This window comes from Anser brachyrhynchus (genome assembly GCF_964034855.1).
Source record: "Anser brachyrhynchus genome assembly, chromosome: 1".
NCBI lineage: Eukaryota > Metazoa > Chordata > Aves > Anseriformes > Anatidae > Anser > Anser brachyrhynchus.
This window is the reverse complement of record NC_137694.1, coordinates 120,627,932-120,646,407: the sequence shown is the minus strand read 5'-3', so window position 1 is coordinate 120,646,407 and position 18,476 is coordinate 120,627,932. Positions and strand designations below refer to the sequence as shown.

The 18,476-nt window shown below is 42.6% G+C and overlaps 1 protein-coding gene across 6 annotated transcripts in view; it reads right to left on the bottom strand.

The window, feature by feature from the left end:
* Positions 1 to 18,299, bottom strand: part of CASK (calcium/calmodulin dependent serine protein kinase) — a 220,388-nt gene extending 202,089 nt beyond the window's left edge. For 4 of the 6 annotated variants that reach the window (XM_080575458.1, XM_080575460.1, XM_080575461.1 and 1 more), the window contains exon 1: positions 17,653 to 18,299. In XM_080575458.1, the coding sequence (XP_080431584.1) occupies positions 17,653 to 17,711 (59 nt within the window). In that variant the 5' untranslated portion in view covers positions 17,712 to 18,299. The remainder of the gene's footprint in view (positions 1 to 17,652) is intronic. The other 2 variants (XM_080575459.1, XM_080575462.1) reach the window with 1 other exon arrangement.
* Positions 18,300 to 18,476: the final 177 nt, after the last annotated feature.

Here is an 18,476-nt window from a genome sequence, read left to right as displayed (position 1 = left end):
TCAGACACACCTGAGTGGAAAAAATATCCCAGAAATTGAATTAAACTCCCATAAAAGTTGACATTAACATGTAGCAGTTACATTTTGAATAAAAATGGTTTGCAGATACTACAGTATGTGCATCTACCTGTCTGCTTCAAGTCTGAATACAGACAAGGCTCAGTGTTGGCTGAGACACTGGCAAAAAGAATTGAAGCACATATCCTGACTGGTGGTGAAAACCTCCTGAAGACATCGTAGTGGATGGTAAACCTGGAACAGCCTTCTACAGAGATGTAACTTCAGTACTGCTGCAAAAACTCAAAAAAAAAGTTCCAAGGCTGTACTGCATGAACCTTCACAGCTGGAATAAGGTTGAATGCTGAAAGGAAGGATTTAATGCCAGGCAGCTTGTTCAAAACTCCCCCAACATGCTAAAAATTATGCTGTGCATATGCCTGGAAAAATAAACAAATGAACAACCCTCTTTTTTTTCCCCACAGACAGTTATCAGCTTATTATAAAATTCTCTGGGGTAAGCTTAGACCATATTTCAAAAGTTAATGTACTAATTAAAATAAGGACCTTGCAGCAGCTAAGTAAAGCAAGTTTTCTTTAATCACTTTGTCCAAACATTCATTTTAAATCTATCCCACCTTGCAAAAAAAGTCTCATTTACTCTACGTGAAGATGCAGTGATAATGTTTATAAGAACGGTGCAGACAGACACTCACTGCTATTATCTGCTTTTCCTCCCTGCATTCTGCTGAGAAGCAGCCGACAGGTCTAGAACTGGGACCTTATCCAGCCCCCACAAATGAAGCCAATGGAGATTTCATTTCCTGATTCTCAGTGCAAATATACTACAAATTGAATCGAACTCCCCTTCCTCATTTTTAGGTTATAGTGCAATTAAAAGAAATAAAACAATCCTCTGCACGTGTCTGAGATTCAAATCATGCTTTTCTCCTCTTTGTATGAAGACAGTGAATGCAGAATAAATACCACCTCCTCTCAGCCTAGAGTATTTTTCCTGTGAATATAAAGAATCTCCCCGTTTATTATGGAAATCCTACTCAACACCAACTGCTACAGCCAAAATAAGGTCCTATTAGCATCAAAGCCAGATGACACAACCCATGAAAAGAGTGCTCTAATATCTAGAAATCATTTTGTATCGTTCGGGGATGTCACAGTTCAGCCACGTGTCTAGGCTAGCTGCATATATTTCTCCTTTGCTCTTTAAAAAAAAGAAATGGCTGAGGCACACTTTCAAAATTGATTCCCTATTTTGAACCTGACTGCTCATTTCCTGCCTCGAGGAAAAAGGATTCCCCTCATAAGGCTAGAAAACTCCACGCTTAGTCTTGTCCCTTCCCCAAGGATCTGTCTGTAACAAAGCTTTAAAACCATTCTTTCATTATGCGGAGTCTAGACTGAATGTGGCTTCACGTATAAGCTGGAGGGAAACTATGTCAAAGTAAAACAAGTTTTTTAAAAATTTGTATATTCAAAATTGCTATGATCTCATAGTGCTTTTAGCTCCTCCTCTTTATGGACTTTTTGAGAACATTTAAGAAAGGTGCTGACCTGCTTCTCAAAAAAAAATCTGTGCATGGAACAATCACAGGGCAGGTAAATCTGTTTACGATATGACAATCCTCCGCTAGATTCCAAATATAATCTAGCTGTGACAAGCTGGATTCCAAATATCACACATTCCACGTATCACTAAGTGAGCCTACACCACAAGTGCCTTCCCATAACAGTGCCGTCCAGCTCTGAAGCATGTCGTGTCACAACCACACATAATCCACTGAAAAGCAGAAAATACCCATTTGGGAGGTGGTTGCGGGTGGGGGGAAAGACATCATCCATGCTTTCCTTACAAAAACAAAGCCATGTAATCTTTCTGATGAACTTGGCTTAACTGTTTTCATGAAGATACACGGCTGTTCACACTGCAATTTGATTTCCAGCGCGCCCTGATTCCTATCCAGGTAAAGATGAAGGTTATAGAGTAATTGCTCTATACTTGCAAAACTGGCCAGAAGCCCTGAAGAATGACTCAGTGGGAAACTTACAAGAGGAAGGGGGCGGGAGGGGGAGGTGAGCCTCTTTTTAATCCCAATATTTATATATTTTTTCAGTCTAGTTTAGGCCCAAAACAGTAAACTCATGACAAGAAATGACTAACTGGAGGGGGAGGGGGTGAGACGGAAAGAGAGGAAGACATCTGAAGGAACACCGATCGACAGATTTCTTTTTAAACTTCATTATATACATGTCACTAAAAAATAACAATCTTTGAAAGTGATTATTTTGTACAGAAATACTTTTCTGTACAAGCTGAATCAATTTTATTTGCAATATTAATATTTTTAACATTTTCCACTACTTACCATGAACTTCCTCACAAGGAAGTAACTCCCATTTTACAGAAGATTTTCATAATCTATATAAACATTAAGAACTGTTTACGTAAACCAACACGGATTGTAACTTAAATAACCTGCTTTATTACAGCTGTAAAGTTTTAACGTTAGCATCTACTACTACCAGACATTTTTTCAAGAAGTAAATTGAGACGCAGTTTTAACCCCTATTAACTGATGAAAGAGCATGTGCTACTCAGTTTTAATAAGCAAGTCACCCCCAATACAATTCTGAGAAGCTGAGCGTTATTTCTTCAGTCCACTCTGAATGATACAAAAAAATCATAAATATCAGCATACTTCCGTTATTGACTACTAGCTTGCTGAGTAACGCCCTTTCCCAATAGATTAAGCTTGAAATTCAAGCTATGAACTACACTGCAAGCTTTAATGAGAAACAGGACCAGGGAGAATATAGAAAACATCTGAAACAACTAAAAATACATACATGAAAAAAATCAATGCCTAGCAAAAAAAAACTTTCAAAAAGGACGCTTTCAAATTACATCAGTTTTAACCATTTTCTCATTCCTATTGCATGCAGTGTGCCAGGATCAAAAGCTTGCTCCTGAGCAAGACACTGACCATAACAATTCAGCTCATATCCTTCCTTTAAAGCAGACAAGGACAGAGGTTTCTGCATGTTTCTTAGGGTCTTAACTGTGAAGAAGAAAAACACTTAATTAACACTTGGTCAAATGTGAACGTGGACTTAGCACACTTCTGTGCATTGGAGCCATTCCAAAGAATGCTCATCAAAAGATTTTTGCATGTCTTTAAAGAGCAGCCTACTTCCTTAAAGTTTATAAACACATTTCCAGAGAGCATTTAAGCTGATAGGATTGAAGACCATATTTAGGTTTACTAAAAATGAGGGTTACTAAAAATGAGGGTTAATGGGGAAAAAAACCTGAAGAATTTCACCATCAGCTCATTTACTCATGGAAAGAGTTTTAAGCAATTAAAAAGCACAGCGTTAATGCCATCTCTCATTTACTAACAGGGGAGTATCACATTTCTTCAAATGACCTTACTAGCATAAGCTTTTGCATTGAACCACAGAAACATCATAGAATGGCTTGGGTTGGAAGGGACCCGAAAGACCACCTGGTTCCAATCCCCCTGCCATGGAAAGGGATGCCACCCACTGACTAGGTTGCCCAAAGCCCCATCCAGCCTGGCCTTGAGCAGTTCCAGGGATGGGGCATCCACAGCTTCTCTGGGCAGCCTGTGCCAGGGCCTCACCACCCTCACAGTGAAGAATTTCCTCCTAACCTCTAATCTAAATCTCCCCTCTTTTAGTTTAAAACCATTCCTCCTTGTCCTGTCATTATCTGCCCAAGCAAAACATTGCTCTCCATCTTTTTTACGTCTCCTTCAAGTACTGGAAGGTTGCAATGAGGACACCCCAGAGCCTTCTTTCCTGTAGGCTGAACAGCCCCAGCTCTCTCAGCCTTTCTTCACAGGAGAGGTGCTCCAGCCCTCTGATCACCTTTGTGGCCTTCCTCTGTACCCACTCTAACAGCCCCACATCCTTCTTGTGCTGGGGGCCCCAGAACTGGATGGAACACTCCAGGTGGGGCCTCACAAGGGCAGAGCAGAGGGGGACAATCACCTCCCTCCCCTGCTGGCCATCCCTCTGTTGATGCAGCCCAGGATGCAGTCGGCCTTCTGGGCTGCAAGTGCACACTGCTGGCTCATGTTGAGCTTTTCATCCACCAGAACCCCCAAGTCCTCTGCAGGGCTGCTCTCAGTGAGTTCTTCTCCCATGTCTGGGATTGCCCCGACCCAGGTGTAGTGCCTGTAGCACCTCATTCGGTTCACATGGGCCCACTTCTCAAGCTTGTCCAGGTCCCTTTGGATGGCATCCCTTCCTTCTGGTGTATCAACTGCACCACTCAGCTTGGTGTCATCTGCAAACTTGCTGAGGGTGCACTCGATACCACTGCCAAGGTCGTCGATAAAGATATTAAACAGCACCAGTCCCAAGACAGACCCCTGAGGGACACCACTCGTCACCAGTCTCCACTTGGACATAGGACCCTTGACCACCACTCTCTGGGTGCAGCCTTCAAGCCAACTCCTTATCCACTGAATCAAATCCGTCTCTTTCCAATTTGGAGATCAGGATATCGCGTGAGACCATGTCAAAGGCCTTACAGAAGTCGGGGTAGATGACATCACTTGGTCTTCCCTTCTCAATTGATGCTGTCACTCTGTCACAGAAGACCACCAGCTTGGTCAGGCACGATTTGCCCTTGGTGAAGCCGCGCTGGCTGCCTTGGATCACCTCTTTGTCTTACATGTGCCTTGACACTGCTGCTTCCAGAAGGATCTGTTCCAGGATCTTTCCAGGCACAGAGGTGAAGTTCACTGGTCTGTAGTTCCCCAGGTCCTCCTTTCTACCATTTTAAAAATGGGAGTGATGTTTCCCTTTTTCCAGTCACCAGGGACTTCACCTGGCTGCCATGGCTTTTCAAATAGGATGGAGAGAGGCTTGGCAACTACCTCAGCCAGTTCCCTCGGGATTCTGGGATGCATGTCATCGGGCCCCACAGACTCATACTTGTTCAGTTATACATATAATACTACAGAAGGCATTACTTTTTCAGACTTTGGAGATACAACTTTCCTTTGGAGGCTTGTGTTTGTAGAAGTAACAGGATCTTGAATGTGGGAAGTAGGCATGCAAGTTTCCGTTTCCTGAGATTTCAAGAGTTACAAAAGTAACTTTTTAGAGGACACCCTCCCCTCCCACACTCTTCCCCCCCGCCCCCCCCCCAAATTCACAGTTTGTACTTATTAGGTATAAAACATCCTCGTGCACTGAAAAACCCTTACAAAAATAGCAGGAAACCTGCATATACCTAACTGCATTTAGGCATGCTGCTGAGAAGGTGACTGCCATGACAACAGTCCGTGGAACTGATTTCAATTTGAAAACTGAAGTCGTTTAATTCACCTCCAGACACCTTTACTTTCTACAAAGGAAATTATTAACAGACAAATAGGCAGTTTTGAGGTTTTGTTTTCCTAGGGTTTGCATTTATTAATTTGTTTTCAGCTGTAAGAGAATGACAACTTGTAGCAATTACCAAAGAACTGCATTTAGCAAACTGATTGCACTGGAAAATAAGAGCAGATGACTGCTATTACCTGGCTGGATGAGAAGGGCTGCTGCTTGAACACACCAAAAGGAACCGATCACTCCTGCAGAAAGGGCAGGGAGCGATGCAGACGTTAAAACTACTCTGCAGGAAAAGTAGTTGAAGGGCTGTATTTCTGAAATTCACACCCAAACTAGCCTGCCACACTACTATCAGACTACAAAGGGCAAATACTGAAGAGGAGATGAAGAGAACACAGTCATAACAAATGAACAATGATGGGGGAGAGCAGCACTGAAGAATACAGCATTACAGAAGACTGCCAGTTGTGTAATTTGATCTTCTGAAGCGTTTTCATGCCTTCTGGCTTTCTCAGCAGAAGTCTCACTTGCCCAGTGTGATCTAGATACATGCTAAGGTCATAATTCTACTAGGACGTCGAAATAAGTACTTATAATTCTTTCAAATTTGTACCAAAAGTTTGGAATTGTTATATTTTTACCATGATATATCAGTTAAGAAACCACCCCATGAATTCACAACTGCTAAGTACTGATTTTGCAGACTTCAATTTTATTGTAAACTACTGACCATCCCTCAAAAAATCAGCTTTTCACTTTACTGGCTTAAGATGTAGTCACCTCTTGATATTACATTTTACAACACAAGCTTCTTATTTTTATGAAATAATAGCAGAGTATATATGCTCCTAGATTTGAAAAAAATGGTTTGCAATTCTCTGTAAAAAGACTATGATTTGCTAGTGTTAAAAACAGACTCAGAGAATGTAACTATTATACCCAAATCCAGAAAATTCTGGATCATTTTTTCCCTCCTCTATTTAGAGCAATCATCTTTTCCCCATAGAAAAATAACACACAACTCATAAATTATACTGTGCACAAGTAGAAAAGATTAATAGGAGCTAATGAGACAAGAACAATACAAGAGCAGAACTCTTCTCCCTGAACTGATCGGGTATAGGAGCATGGCTGCTCAAACAAGAAGGCCAAAAATCTCCTGGTGAGAACAGATTAGGGAAATTTCCTTTTTGCACGCATGCTCACAGAGACACAAATGGTATGCAGAGAGCTATGTCTCTTCCTTGAATTTTAAGCAGAAGTAGTGAAGCCACAAAACTTTTTCCATGCTGCAGAGGCAGAGGAAAGTCAACTCGCTAAAAGCAAACCTCTTCCCCCCTCCGGCTTTTACAGAGAATGTGAAAAATAAAAACAAAACACAAGAAACAGTCTAAAAAGAACACATTAAATATCTGAACTGCTGTCAGGACTTTCAGGAGTCAGTAACAGAACTGGTTACTGTGTACCACTCCCTCTATGGAGAACAATCCAGGTGTCAGACCTACTGTCTCAGCTGGCTTCAGATTCAGAGAGAGAAGAGTAACAGTGACTGACACTTTTCAAGAGGTGGTTCTTCTGACTATGAGGACCAGAGACACTTCTTGCTAGTTTTGATTCAAAACACTTTTAAAATTGAAGCTAACTTTGTTATCCAATTCCATAGCAAACCACAGATTCCGTGGGAGCAAAAATTAGATTAGCAGACATCCTGCAGTATAGTGTGTTGGGAGGCCAGCAGGTCTGAAGAAGACTGAGCAAGATCTCAGTGTATGCCAGCACATACACTGTGAAACAACATATAAAATATTATTACAAAAAAAAAAAAAGGCAAACTGGAGGGGGGGTAGGAGGCAGAAAGAAGCTTTAACAGAGTTATCAAGGAGCTTTGTATTAGAAAAGAAATGCTGAAAGAAAACTAGGGAGACATCCCTAGAAAGACATTAAGATATATTGACACTCAAACTGGGAGTAAAATTCTGGTCTTAAAAGGGACTATCGACTAGCAGAAAAAAAATCCGTTCTATATTCATTAACAAACCAACAAAGAAGGGAGAGTCAGATCCAGTACAATCCCTATCTTCCAGATCCTCTGAGGGCACTCAAAGGACTAGGAATCAGGAGGATCAACAAAGCCAGGTTTTACAAAAGAAAAATACACCTAAAAGTGGTATAGGATAGTACATTCATCTCCAAAATCAAACTAAAAACTGTCTGAAGAACCTCTTAAAATTACAGAAAATAAACTAAGATTAGAAACTTAAGGCATGGAACAGGAGTAAGACTTACGATTTTGTAACAGTGACTATTAGAGGAAAAAAGTGCTAAAAGTTTGCTTAGTAACTACAGCTGCATCTGAAGACGAGGCAAGAAAGAGTACACGATATTTCTCTTTAAAGAAACTCCCTTCTGTTTTCTAAAGGAAATAAACAGAAGACACAGCCATCTTTTTCACTGATGCAGGCTTTATAACACACTCTTCCAAAGACTCTCAGTCACAAAAATTGGCCAAAGCTTCTCTTTTTAAAAGTACCAAAAGGACCAAACAGCAGCTCGAGATAAATTTCCTCAAGAAACTAGAGATGGCAGCAAAGTCTCAAGCTATCAGCTGAGGGGAAGAGAAAAAGGTAAATGAAAAAGAAAAGTTCTGAATAATTCTTACAGCCTTGTTCAATCAGTAAACATTTCAGGTTGCTTTTTTTTCCCCTTTTTCAAACAGCGACAAAAATTGGAAAACCCATGAGAAAGTACAGTTTTATAAGCCATAGTAAGGCCTTTTTTTCCCCCCTTAAATGCAATGACTTCACAGAACAATTTTTAGCACGTATCACAAAGCATTTTAAGACACCTTTCAACAAAATATGCACGTTTAAGTCTATGATGTATCACTATTCCCAGAAGGCACCACTGACTTCTGAATATTCCAGCTATGTACCTGAACCTCTGAACCACATTTCAGGAAGGTATTATGCTTTTCCTTGGCTTTGCAACTGTAACAAATACTGAAAGATTGGGAATAGGCTCAGTGTCAAGAAGAGAAATTTGAACTGTAAGCTTTCTGCAACACCTTAAGGTTTTGAAAAAATACGTAAGTAATGTAGGAAATAAAAACATTCTGAAAAGACAACAAATATTCAGGGAAAGAATCACTGAAGTTTCACAATGTGATCTCTGCTAAACTGCACCCCCCCCCAAAATCTGAAGTTCTACACTTCCAAGTTTGTTTAATTCTAAAACAAAGAGCCACATGTATTGAAGAACTGTCCCAATAGCAATGACTAGCCCAGTATCTCGTGACTAAGCTTGCCTAGGAGAATGCTCAAACCAGAAGTTCTGTGTGTTCTGCCTAGCTACTAACCAAGATGCCAGAAGACAGGGGAAACAAAGATATTCTCAACATTTCCAGACAACTTTTTATGGAGGAATTTCAAATTCACCAGATCACTGAGAAGGAACATCCAGTGATGACTATTCTCACTAAGCAAAAAAGAAGTCTGATTCCGAGTCCCTGTTCTGAGAGAACTGTACATTCCATACAGACAACACAGGGAAACCAACTCTACACCCAACCTATTTGAAAACATTCCTAACTGGCAGAGCAAACAGACAATTAAAGCCTCTGCAAACTTCAAACTAGGAAATTAAGAAACTGAGAAAGAAGATATATCTGCAACAGTGGAGAAAGTATCCTGTCTCAGTGGCAGCTATGAAGTATTGAACACTTTCCAATCAGAAGTGCCTGCAGCTGATAAAAAACCTGACACACTTGAGATCTAAGATTAGAGGAAAAGCTCCTGAAATTTTTAAGCACTGTGTTTACTTTATGCTTTTAAAGACAGTTGAACCTTAAGGGCTGAACAGCCAAGAAATCCAGCCAACAGGTAACCATTTTTTTTTCCCAGAGAGGAAAAAGCAAAAAAAAAAAAAAAACAAAAAACCACAAACAAACCAAAAAAGACACCTTAATCTAATAGCTGTAACTGAGCAGAACAATTCTGTCTGACCTTCAGTTTTCAAAGACCCTTTTGTTGCTTTCATGTCTACAGCACTGAAGCTCTAGAATGATGCTTGCAGGAACATAGTAAGGAAAAGATTACCTCTGTTTTGGGGGCTGCACAAGAGAAAACAATGCTTTCTGTAAGCAGAAATTGGTACTTTGCAATCTAAACTTGATCTAGATACACTAACAGAATCTTTCTTCAAAAAAAGTGAACATTTTAATTAAAGCAAGTTTTTGATCAATACAATGTATTTTAATTTGTTTATAGCAAAAAAATGTAAAAAGGTAGCTCAAGAAAATTTCAGTTTTGAACTGAATTGAATTCTCACACGTAACCTGATCAGAACCATAAAGTAACAACATTTAATTTGTTTTCTGTAACAATTAGAAGCCATTACAGACACTATAAGCATGCTCGAGGTTCAGAGTGTAAGCTGTGCATCCAGCTGCTAATACTTAAATCCTGAAGGTCCAAACAAAATACATGCGTGCTTGAAGAGACTTTATAAAACTAACCATATCATAAGCTAATATGCTTTAAAGAATTAATTCAAATATTCAAAAAAAAGTATCAGATTTACAGCCAACTTTCTAACTTGAATTCGGCTCTACTGTGTATCCAGCTTGAATCCTATACGAGGTGAGGTCCTGACAAAGTTAGAGCTTGATTTTAATTACGGGGAATGTTTCTATGTATTGAAAGAAGGAAGAAGCAAATTAAGAACACAAAAGCAACTAGGTGTGATTTTTCTTTTCATAGTTGTTGCTTAATTTGTAACTTTTTTCCTTAAAAAAACACAAACTTTCCTTCCCTCTCCCACACTTTCCTTGCCATTTTCTAGACTGTTGCAGTAGTGAAGAGTTTGGGGAATATCTTCACGTTTATAATGTACAGAGGAACCGCAGATCATGCGCCAGGCATGGAAGTGGAATGGAAGCACATAAAGAGAGCAGAATCCTCCTCTTCCAGCAACAGCAAACGATTCATCTCACATCAGAAAATTGCACTTGTACACTTCTACAATGCTGCATACAGGAGCATGAAGAGAAGGGCTACAACCACCACATTTACTGAATCTTCAGACTGCCTACAACTTGACACAGCTCTCTCTCAGGAAGCGGGAAGTACTTGGAGGCTGCTTCAGCCAGTGCTAGGGCAACCCGTGAAAGTGGAGACGCAGAATTTCACCTCACTTCCCACCCTGGCTTGCTGCTCTATATAGCTACACTGGTGCTGACCACAGACAGATGTTTGCTCCAAACCCTCCTGAGCTCAACCTATCTGGTCCTGCTGGATTCAAGTTCAACCCTGGCAAATCTCTGTTCTGGAAACAGTTACGAAGTCAGATCACTGCTGATGCAGGACGGATCTTATCTCTGGAAGACATCATGTCCTAATTTTTTTATAATCTTCCCAATCTACCCTACTCCCACCTTCTATATCACCTTTCCCTAATCAATAGAGGGAGAGATAAGATTACCTCACTTGCTTCTTCACTGTCCTTCACATTTACAGGTGTACAGGTCCCTCTAGCACAAGTGTCAGTGAGCGCTTCCCTGCTGGTCAGAACTGGTCCTCACAGTTCAGAAGGGAGGGCAACACATGGAGCAAAAAAAACCTGAGCAAAGTGGGCAGCTAACAGCTTAATTCACAGCAGCAGCTGCAGGATTATCCTGGAGGAGGGTGAAGGAAAAATGACAGGATAACCTACACTCTTTTGGGCTTGTACATCCAGAATGCTGCCAGTGGTTTTACTCATAGACCCTCTCCCAAAACTAAACTGACAGAACAAAGAAGAGGGGGGAATATGTCTGAAGATCTATCTTGTCAGGACAAGTGAAACTTCCTTTTAGCAGATTTTTTTTTTTTTTTAATTCCCCATCCCCAAGAAAGAGGAAAACATTATTCCATGAAAAAGGCAGAACTGAAGAGAGGTGTCAGGGTGGCAAAAAGCGATGAACTGGGGACCACTTTTGTAAAATCATATCTTTTTTTTTTTTTAAACTCTCATCATTACAACAGCTCTAATGCTGGAAAAGCCCACAGCAAATCCTGAAAGCACAAAAAAGTTGATACTTCACATACCTACATTAGAAGACATCTAAGTAAAGATAGATTTCATATACAGTTCCGAATATCTTACAGGCCACTGTACTTGAGAAGCCTCAGCCTCACTACATAAAGAATTTTTTCATTACCCCTAATGGCTCTTTGGGTCAAAAATATCCAAATAGGAACTATCTTCCAAGCCTTAGTAACAATGAGCTTAAGTGAAATTCTGAATTAACCAGAGAATCATGTGTTCCCTAGAAAAGGCACACTTTAAAATAGTAAGAGTTCTCAATCTCAGCTACATCAGAACTGACACTGATGAGACAAAACTAGTTCTTCAGCTTCGCTGAAAGTGCTTCCTAAACAACTGAACTGAAACTGAACACCTTTTATATGAGAATAAATACCCATATATACTAGATTTTACTTCCAAAAAATTTGTTCAGAGGCAAGCTCTTCACAGTTTTCTTAATTCAGGTATCATTAGAAACTTACTCAACATGAAATGCTAGCAACAATTGCTTTCATACACACTATTCAGAAAAGCAAATCAGTTAGTCAAAAATGAAATCAGGGTACCTGCAAGCCACTGGAAAGCCAAACAAACAGGTGAAAGGGCCGCGTGAAAAACTATTTAACCAAACGCTATTTAGAAATCTCCAGTTCCTTTAGAATTTAAGGGGCATAGAGTGAATGTTTTCAGTAAGACACGTAGTGTAAGAACTATGCATCAAATATCGTTGTCTTCACATGGTAAAGACATGCTTCAGCTACTGGTTTCTTAAAAGACCAAGTCAGTATATAAATTGACATAGTACTGACAATATAGAAACTCTGAAAAGTTTTTTTTTGCATGGGAAAAAAAGTTCTTGTCCCAATGTACCTTGAACACTAAAGTAAGGGCAGGAGGTATGCAGTAACTCCACAGATACCCCATCTTACCCCATTCCAGCAAAAAGATGTGAAAGTGAAAGAGCAAGGCATGTGTTAACCAAGGGAGGATGACCTCTCTCATTTGAAACTACACTAGGAAATAGCTTTTTTTTTTTTTCCCTTATTAAAATGAAGCACTGCATTTGAACCAAAACAAGTGCCAGGGATCAGTTACGACTATAGCCTAGGCCCCATTCTTGAAGGCAACAGAGCTATTTTAATAAAAAGATCAAACTCTTAGCGGATCTTCAAAATCGAGGCAGCTCTTTTGTCCCGCAACTTCTCACAGTCAGCTGATCCAGTGGCTGACTGGTCTCAAGTCTCCTAATTTGCAACCTAAAATTGCTCAGGACTAGTCTGCACACAGTTGCTCATCCGCTCATACCTTCAGGGGTTTCCTTCTCTTGAGTGTTTAAGCACAAAAACGTATTTGCAAAGCCCTTGCACAATCTTTTTCAGGTTGTCTTTTCCTAAACCGTGTTTCTTCAAAATCCCCTCGTAAAAATGACTCTGCCTCCCAACCATCACAGCTGTCTTGTTCACATCATAAGGATGTACGCAAGAAAGCATCTGCTCATCAAAACAACACAAGAAAAAGCCAAACAAGTAGAAGGGAGAGTACTAGTGAAAGTGGTGTTCTCTGCAACTAAATATTTTAAATCCACCCTGCATTCAGCTATTGCTGGATAGAACTTCTTAAGCAGAACCAGGTCAGTATTACAGTTAAAATATGTAGCACAGTAACTTAGCTAAGAAGATAGTCTACCAACTGTACACTTCAAATAATTTGATGTCAGTTTCCTAAAGCAATGCACTTTATTATGACCCCACACTTAAACCAAACATTCATTTTTAACCTGTTCATCTCAAACACTTGAACACAAGCCAGCTGACAGTGTTTTATTAGTACTCCAGTATTTCAAATGGCAGTAAGAAATTAAAACACTAAATTAGACAAATGGCTTTCCATATCCCTGAAAAGTTTCCTTCCCTCCCCCTACTTCCCGAACAGCGAGTGCACACTGCAATTTTTTCACGCTTTCACTTGGCTTGTCAAAATTATACCCAGCAGTTATTTCCATTGGTTTTACAGGAGATGCAAACTTCAACAGTGTACTAGAGAAAAAACACATTTGAGACAACAGTATTCTCACTCCCATGCAGAGAAAATGGAGGCAATAACGAAGAACGGTATCACTGAAACCATCAAAATACTTCTAAATAATTTTGTTATCACCACCCTTAAAATCACTGACGTATTTCTTGGGACTCTATCTTGAGAGCTCTCCTCTCCTCGCTTTCCTAGTAACAATGACTGTGATCCAAATCCAAAGCATGTTCACCTCACGGTAACAGCTCAGGATGGAACTGCAACCACCCTCCTCTTGTCCAACCTGAATGGGTAAGAGGCCTTCATACTTCAGTGCAAAAAAGAAGCCCCCTGTCCCACTGCCTGCTCCTAGACCCTGAATCCTTTCCCCTTCCCTCACATCTTCAGGCTTTAGACTCCTTACCTCTTCTTACTAGAGGGAAGAGCCCAAGCACAGAAGATCATCCCATCACAGGAGGAGGGCTGAAAAACTAAAACCCTCAGTGTGCCGCACGAGAGAGGGCTGGTCTGAACCCAAACATATTGCAGAGAGCATCCTGAAAACTACAGTAGCATTAGCACCAACCATCACGTTATTTTTTGATACTAAAAATGCCAGCAACTACACTATTACTATGCACAATAACTGCACATATTCATGGTCCACAAGTAAAAGACAATTAGAAAAAGTTGTAGTTCACATGACCATCAATATGAAGACCAGTGACTTCAATCGTGACCAATGCCCACTTTAACACAAATAAACATCTGTTATCACATTGTATTTATAACTTTAAAATTTGGAGATGTATATCAACATAAGAAACTATACTGAAGCATCCTGCAATCCTACTGTTAGAAAGATCAGACAGTCTTTATGGTACCCCTCTAATGCTAACGTAAACCAACGCGAATCTTAATAGGTGCAGGAAGTTAATATCTGTTTTTAATATCTGAAAAAATCCCCTCAGAACAAGGACTGTAGCTGCCATAAAAGCCATATTTGGACTTTAGATTCGGTATCAGCTTTGCCTGTTCTAACTTAAAGACAGGCGTTCTCTTTGGCACAAAGAAAGCTCCTGTTATATTTACATGGAGTTCCTACGATAAACTCAGAATAGTTCTCACTCAGATGAATACCCAAGATGTTGCAGCCCTACACCCACTGTTTTATGAACTACTCAATGTATTCTGAATGCAAATGTTATCATCCCCGGATACAGCAACATGTTTCTGAAGGCCAAGGTAGAAATCCCCAGTAACTTCTTGCATGAAGCCTGCTTGCGTCAGCCAAGTCTGAAGACAGGACAGTAACCTAGAACACAACGCGTCTGGTAAAGCAAAACTACGTGACTAATGCTAGTGTCATAAACACCACTTCACAAAGTTTAACAAGAAATTGGACTTATTATTCCAATTTTTATCCCTGCGTAGCTTTCAGCAGTGGAAATGGTACATTGGAAATGAATGCAAATGAAGACTGCCCTTCATTTTTTTTCCAAAAGGAAACATGGATTAAGATTTCTCGCTATCCCTCCTGGCTTTTCTTTTCTCCTCTATCTATTCAAAATGAAAAATGCATGCTTACAGAACTTAAACGCATTAAATGCCACATAATAAACAGTTTATCACTCTGTCATTCCCATCTACTCTCTCATATACTGTGTAATACACTGCTACTGTTGCACACTCCAGCAAAAAGCTGTTATCCCTGCATTTATACAAAACAAATCTCATCAGTTTATTTTATTTAAAATTGTTTAAAGTTTACTCAAGTTCAGAATAAGCTTCAACAAATTGGAACACAGTGTCAGCTAGTGAACTCCCATAGAGGGCTCATTTCTCAAGTCAGTTGTATGGGAACTTTGGGATTTCTTTTCTAGAGATAGATGAAATATTCAATCATTTCACAATCAAAGATCTCTTTCCCATGCCCCTTCTGGAAATACCTTTTACTACTTTAAATGACAGTGGTAACTACCTATTTAGGAATGATAAGCTGCACGTTTTAACATTTCTTGTGTCTAACACGCAAATCAGGGGCAGATGTGCTATTTGCAAGAACCAGATTACTGTATCAGTCAATAATAAATCACAGGAACGCGCAGACAATTAGTTATGTTTCACTGAAAGATATTTAGCAAGACGCATATGTAACAATGCAAAGCAGATTAACGAAGGCTTTCCTCAAGTTGCTTAAAGATGAGCTAGGTGCTACCAAAAAATCTGTACGCTGAATAAAGATACCACATCCTTGGTTCCCCGGAAGTCAACTGCATAGTACTTCAAAGAAACAGGAAAACTACTTATACAACCATACATAAAATCGTGCGTTTTAGATTTTTTATTTATTTTTTTAAGAGGACTGACGTGACATCTGTGCAGAAAACCCTTCACACCATCAGTGCTGCTATTTTCAGTGATCCATCCTAGTTTTGCTACAGTGCTCTTGGCATTGTCGTGCTACTATGATTCAATATTTATCTGTTAGGTCTAGTTACATCGCAACACACCTGTAATACTTAAATCTCACACGAAACTTCCTTTGCCAATACCTAATTGACAGTTTTTGAACCTTGAATCTGTTCATAATTCTCTGATCACAACACAAAAAGTCATCTGAGATGTGCAAACATCTGGACTGCTGTGAATGATCCATTCCCTAAAAGAACGTGCAGTCGTGTCAAGCATAATCACTTCACCTTCTTTCTAACGGTAATCAGGTATGAAACAAACTGTGTGTGAACTGCAGTGGTTAGCATAAAACCACTTGTGAAAGGAGCGTGCCAAAAATCATCTTCAAAACGCGTCTAATAACAGAGTTTTGCTCCTCAGCTACGGAAGCTCCCCACCAATAACCGGCATTAAGCTAAAGTGACCACATACAGTTTATGACTTCAAACAAGGCCCTTTGAGCTTAATATTCCTAAGAGTTGTTTGTATTGAGAGAAAGGTAGTAATACACTGGGAAATGACAGAACAGACTGCTGAAACTTCTGCTGACAACAAAGTAACCTGCTAAGTCCAAGACCTGCATTTTAGCATAATCCCGAGGAAAGATTAATTCTAGAATATTTTTAGACCTAGCCTTGGAAGCAGACAGCAGTAGATGAAAAGCATACTGGTGGGGAGTGGGCAAGAGAATACATGCAGTAAAACCCCTTTGTTTACAATCAAAACACCAGGAACGTTATTCTTATAAAATTCTTTGCCAGGAAGAAAAAACTGCAAGCACCCAGAACAGTGTCGCTACTGGGGCTCCCCAGCAATCTCAGCTCCCGAAGGAGAAACATACAGAAAACTGGGAAGTCACAACACTGCTACATCTTCCACGTCCGTTTTGCAACACAAGCACAACTACACAAGATATGCGAAAGATGACGGATAAAAAGGATTTCGAAACAGGCAGTCACGAAAATCTGGAGGGGGAAAACCGAGCTCAGCTTGCATTCTTTACTACAGTCCGATTTGGGGGACTGCCTGCATTTTCCTGGAGCGATTACACGCAAGCTGAGACTTGAACTGTCATTTCCATCCAGCCCAAAGAAGTGGCGACCCAAAGGAGGGAGTTGGGGAACGCTAGCGACTACCTCAACTCCCGGGTTTGATACGAGCCTCCAACACCGCTTTAATAACAACAGTTGCATAATAAGACTGGAAAGGCCAAGTTCTCCCACTGCCTCGCACATCTCCATCTCCGGGCGGAGGGGAAAGGTCTGCAGGGAAGCCGAGTGCCACCGGTCCTGCCGCTAACAAGCCGGTCATTGTGCGGAGAGGAAGAGGAAAATAAATAAATAAATGCCACCCAACACCTGGCGCGTGAGGACACCCAAGGAATAGGTGGATCTACGGAGAGAGATCTTTCCTTTCCCTTCCCTTCCCCAACAGGCGACCGCTGATGGGTGTGCCGGGGATGGGATCCGAAAGGGGGGGTGGCGGTGGGGGGGGGGGGGTAAAGGCGGAGGAGAAGAAAAGGGGGTGGGCAGCGGCTGCCGCTTGCTGCATGCAGCCAGGCTGGGCGGTTAATCATGGTGGCTGAGCAGGCACCGGGGCGCTTCTCCCTCTTCCCCCCCCCCAACCCACCCCCCCCCCTCTCTCCCCGCCTCGTCAGGAAGGTGGGCAGCGCGGCCGGGTGCCGAGCATCCCTCCCCGTCCCCGTCCCCGTCCCCGTCGGCGGCTCCCCCCGCGGGGACTCACTTGCCGATCACCTCGCACAGCTCGTACACGTCCTCGAACAGCACGTCGTCGTCGGCCATGGTCCGCGAGCGGGGCTCCCAGGGGCGGGGGAAAGCGGCAGGCGGGGGAGGGGACGCGCCGCGCTAACCCCCCCGCCGCGCCAACGGCCGCGCCAACGGCTCCCCCCCCGCCGCCACCGTCGGCGTCGTGAGGCGCCGCCGCCCGGGGGCTCCCGCGGCCGCGCCGGGACTCCCCGCTCCTCCTCCCCGCTCCTCCTCCTCCTCCTCCTCCTCCTCCGGGCCGCGGCCGCCGCTCCCCGCACGACCCCACCTTCCTCCCCCTTCCCTCCCTCCCTCCCTCAGCCGGCTGCTCCCCGGCGGCTCCGGCTAGCGGGGCGGCGCGAGGTCCATGGAGGGGCTCGGCGGCGGGGCGGGGAGGGGCAGCGAGCAGCAGCAGGAGGAGGAGGAGGAGGAGGGACGGGCAGCGGGCGGCGGCCCCGTCTCGCTCCCGCTCCCGGCTCGAGGGGAGGGGAGGGGGGGCGCGGGAGCGCGCGCCGGGAGGATAATAGCGGGAGGGGGAGGGGCCGGGCGGCCGTTGGGCACGCTCCCGGGCGCGAGGAGGAGCGGCGGCGATAGGGCGCTCGCCCCGTGATGGAGGGAGGGAGGGAGGGAGGGAGGGAGGTGCGGGCGCGCTCCCGAGCGCCGTCACGCAAGCGCTCGCGCGCGCACGCACACAGGCGGCGGGGGGGGGGGGGGGGGGGCCGCGCTCGCTTCCTCTCCCTTTCGCCCCGCCCCGCCGCGGGAAGGGGATCGGCGAGGGGTGCGCAGGCGCGGATGACGTCATGG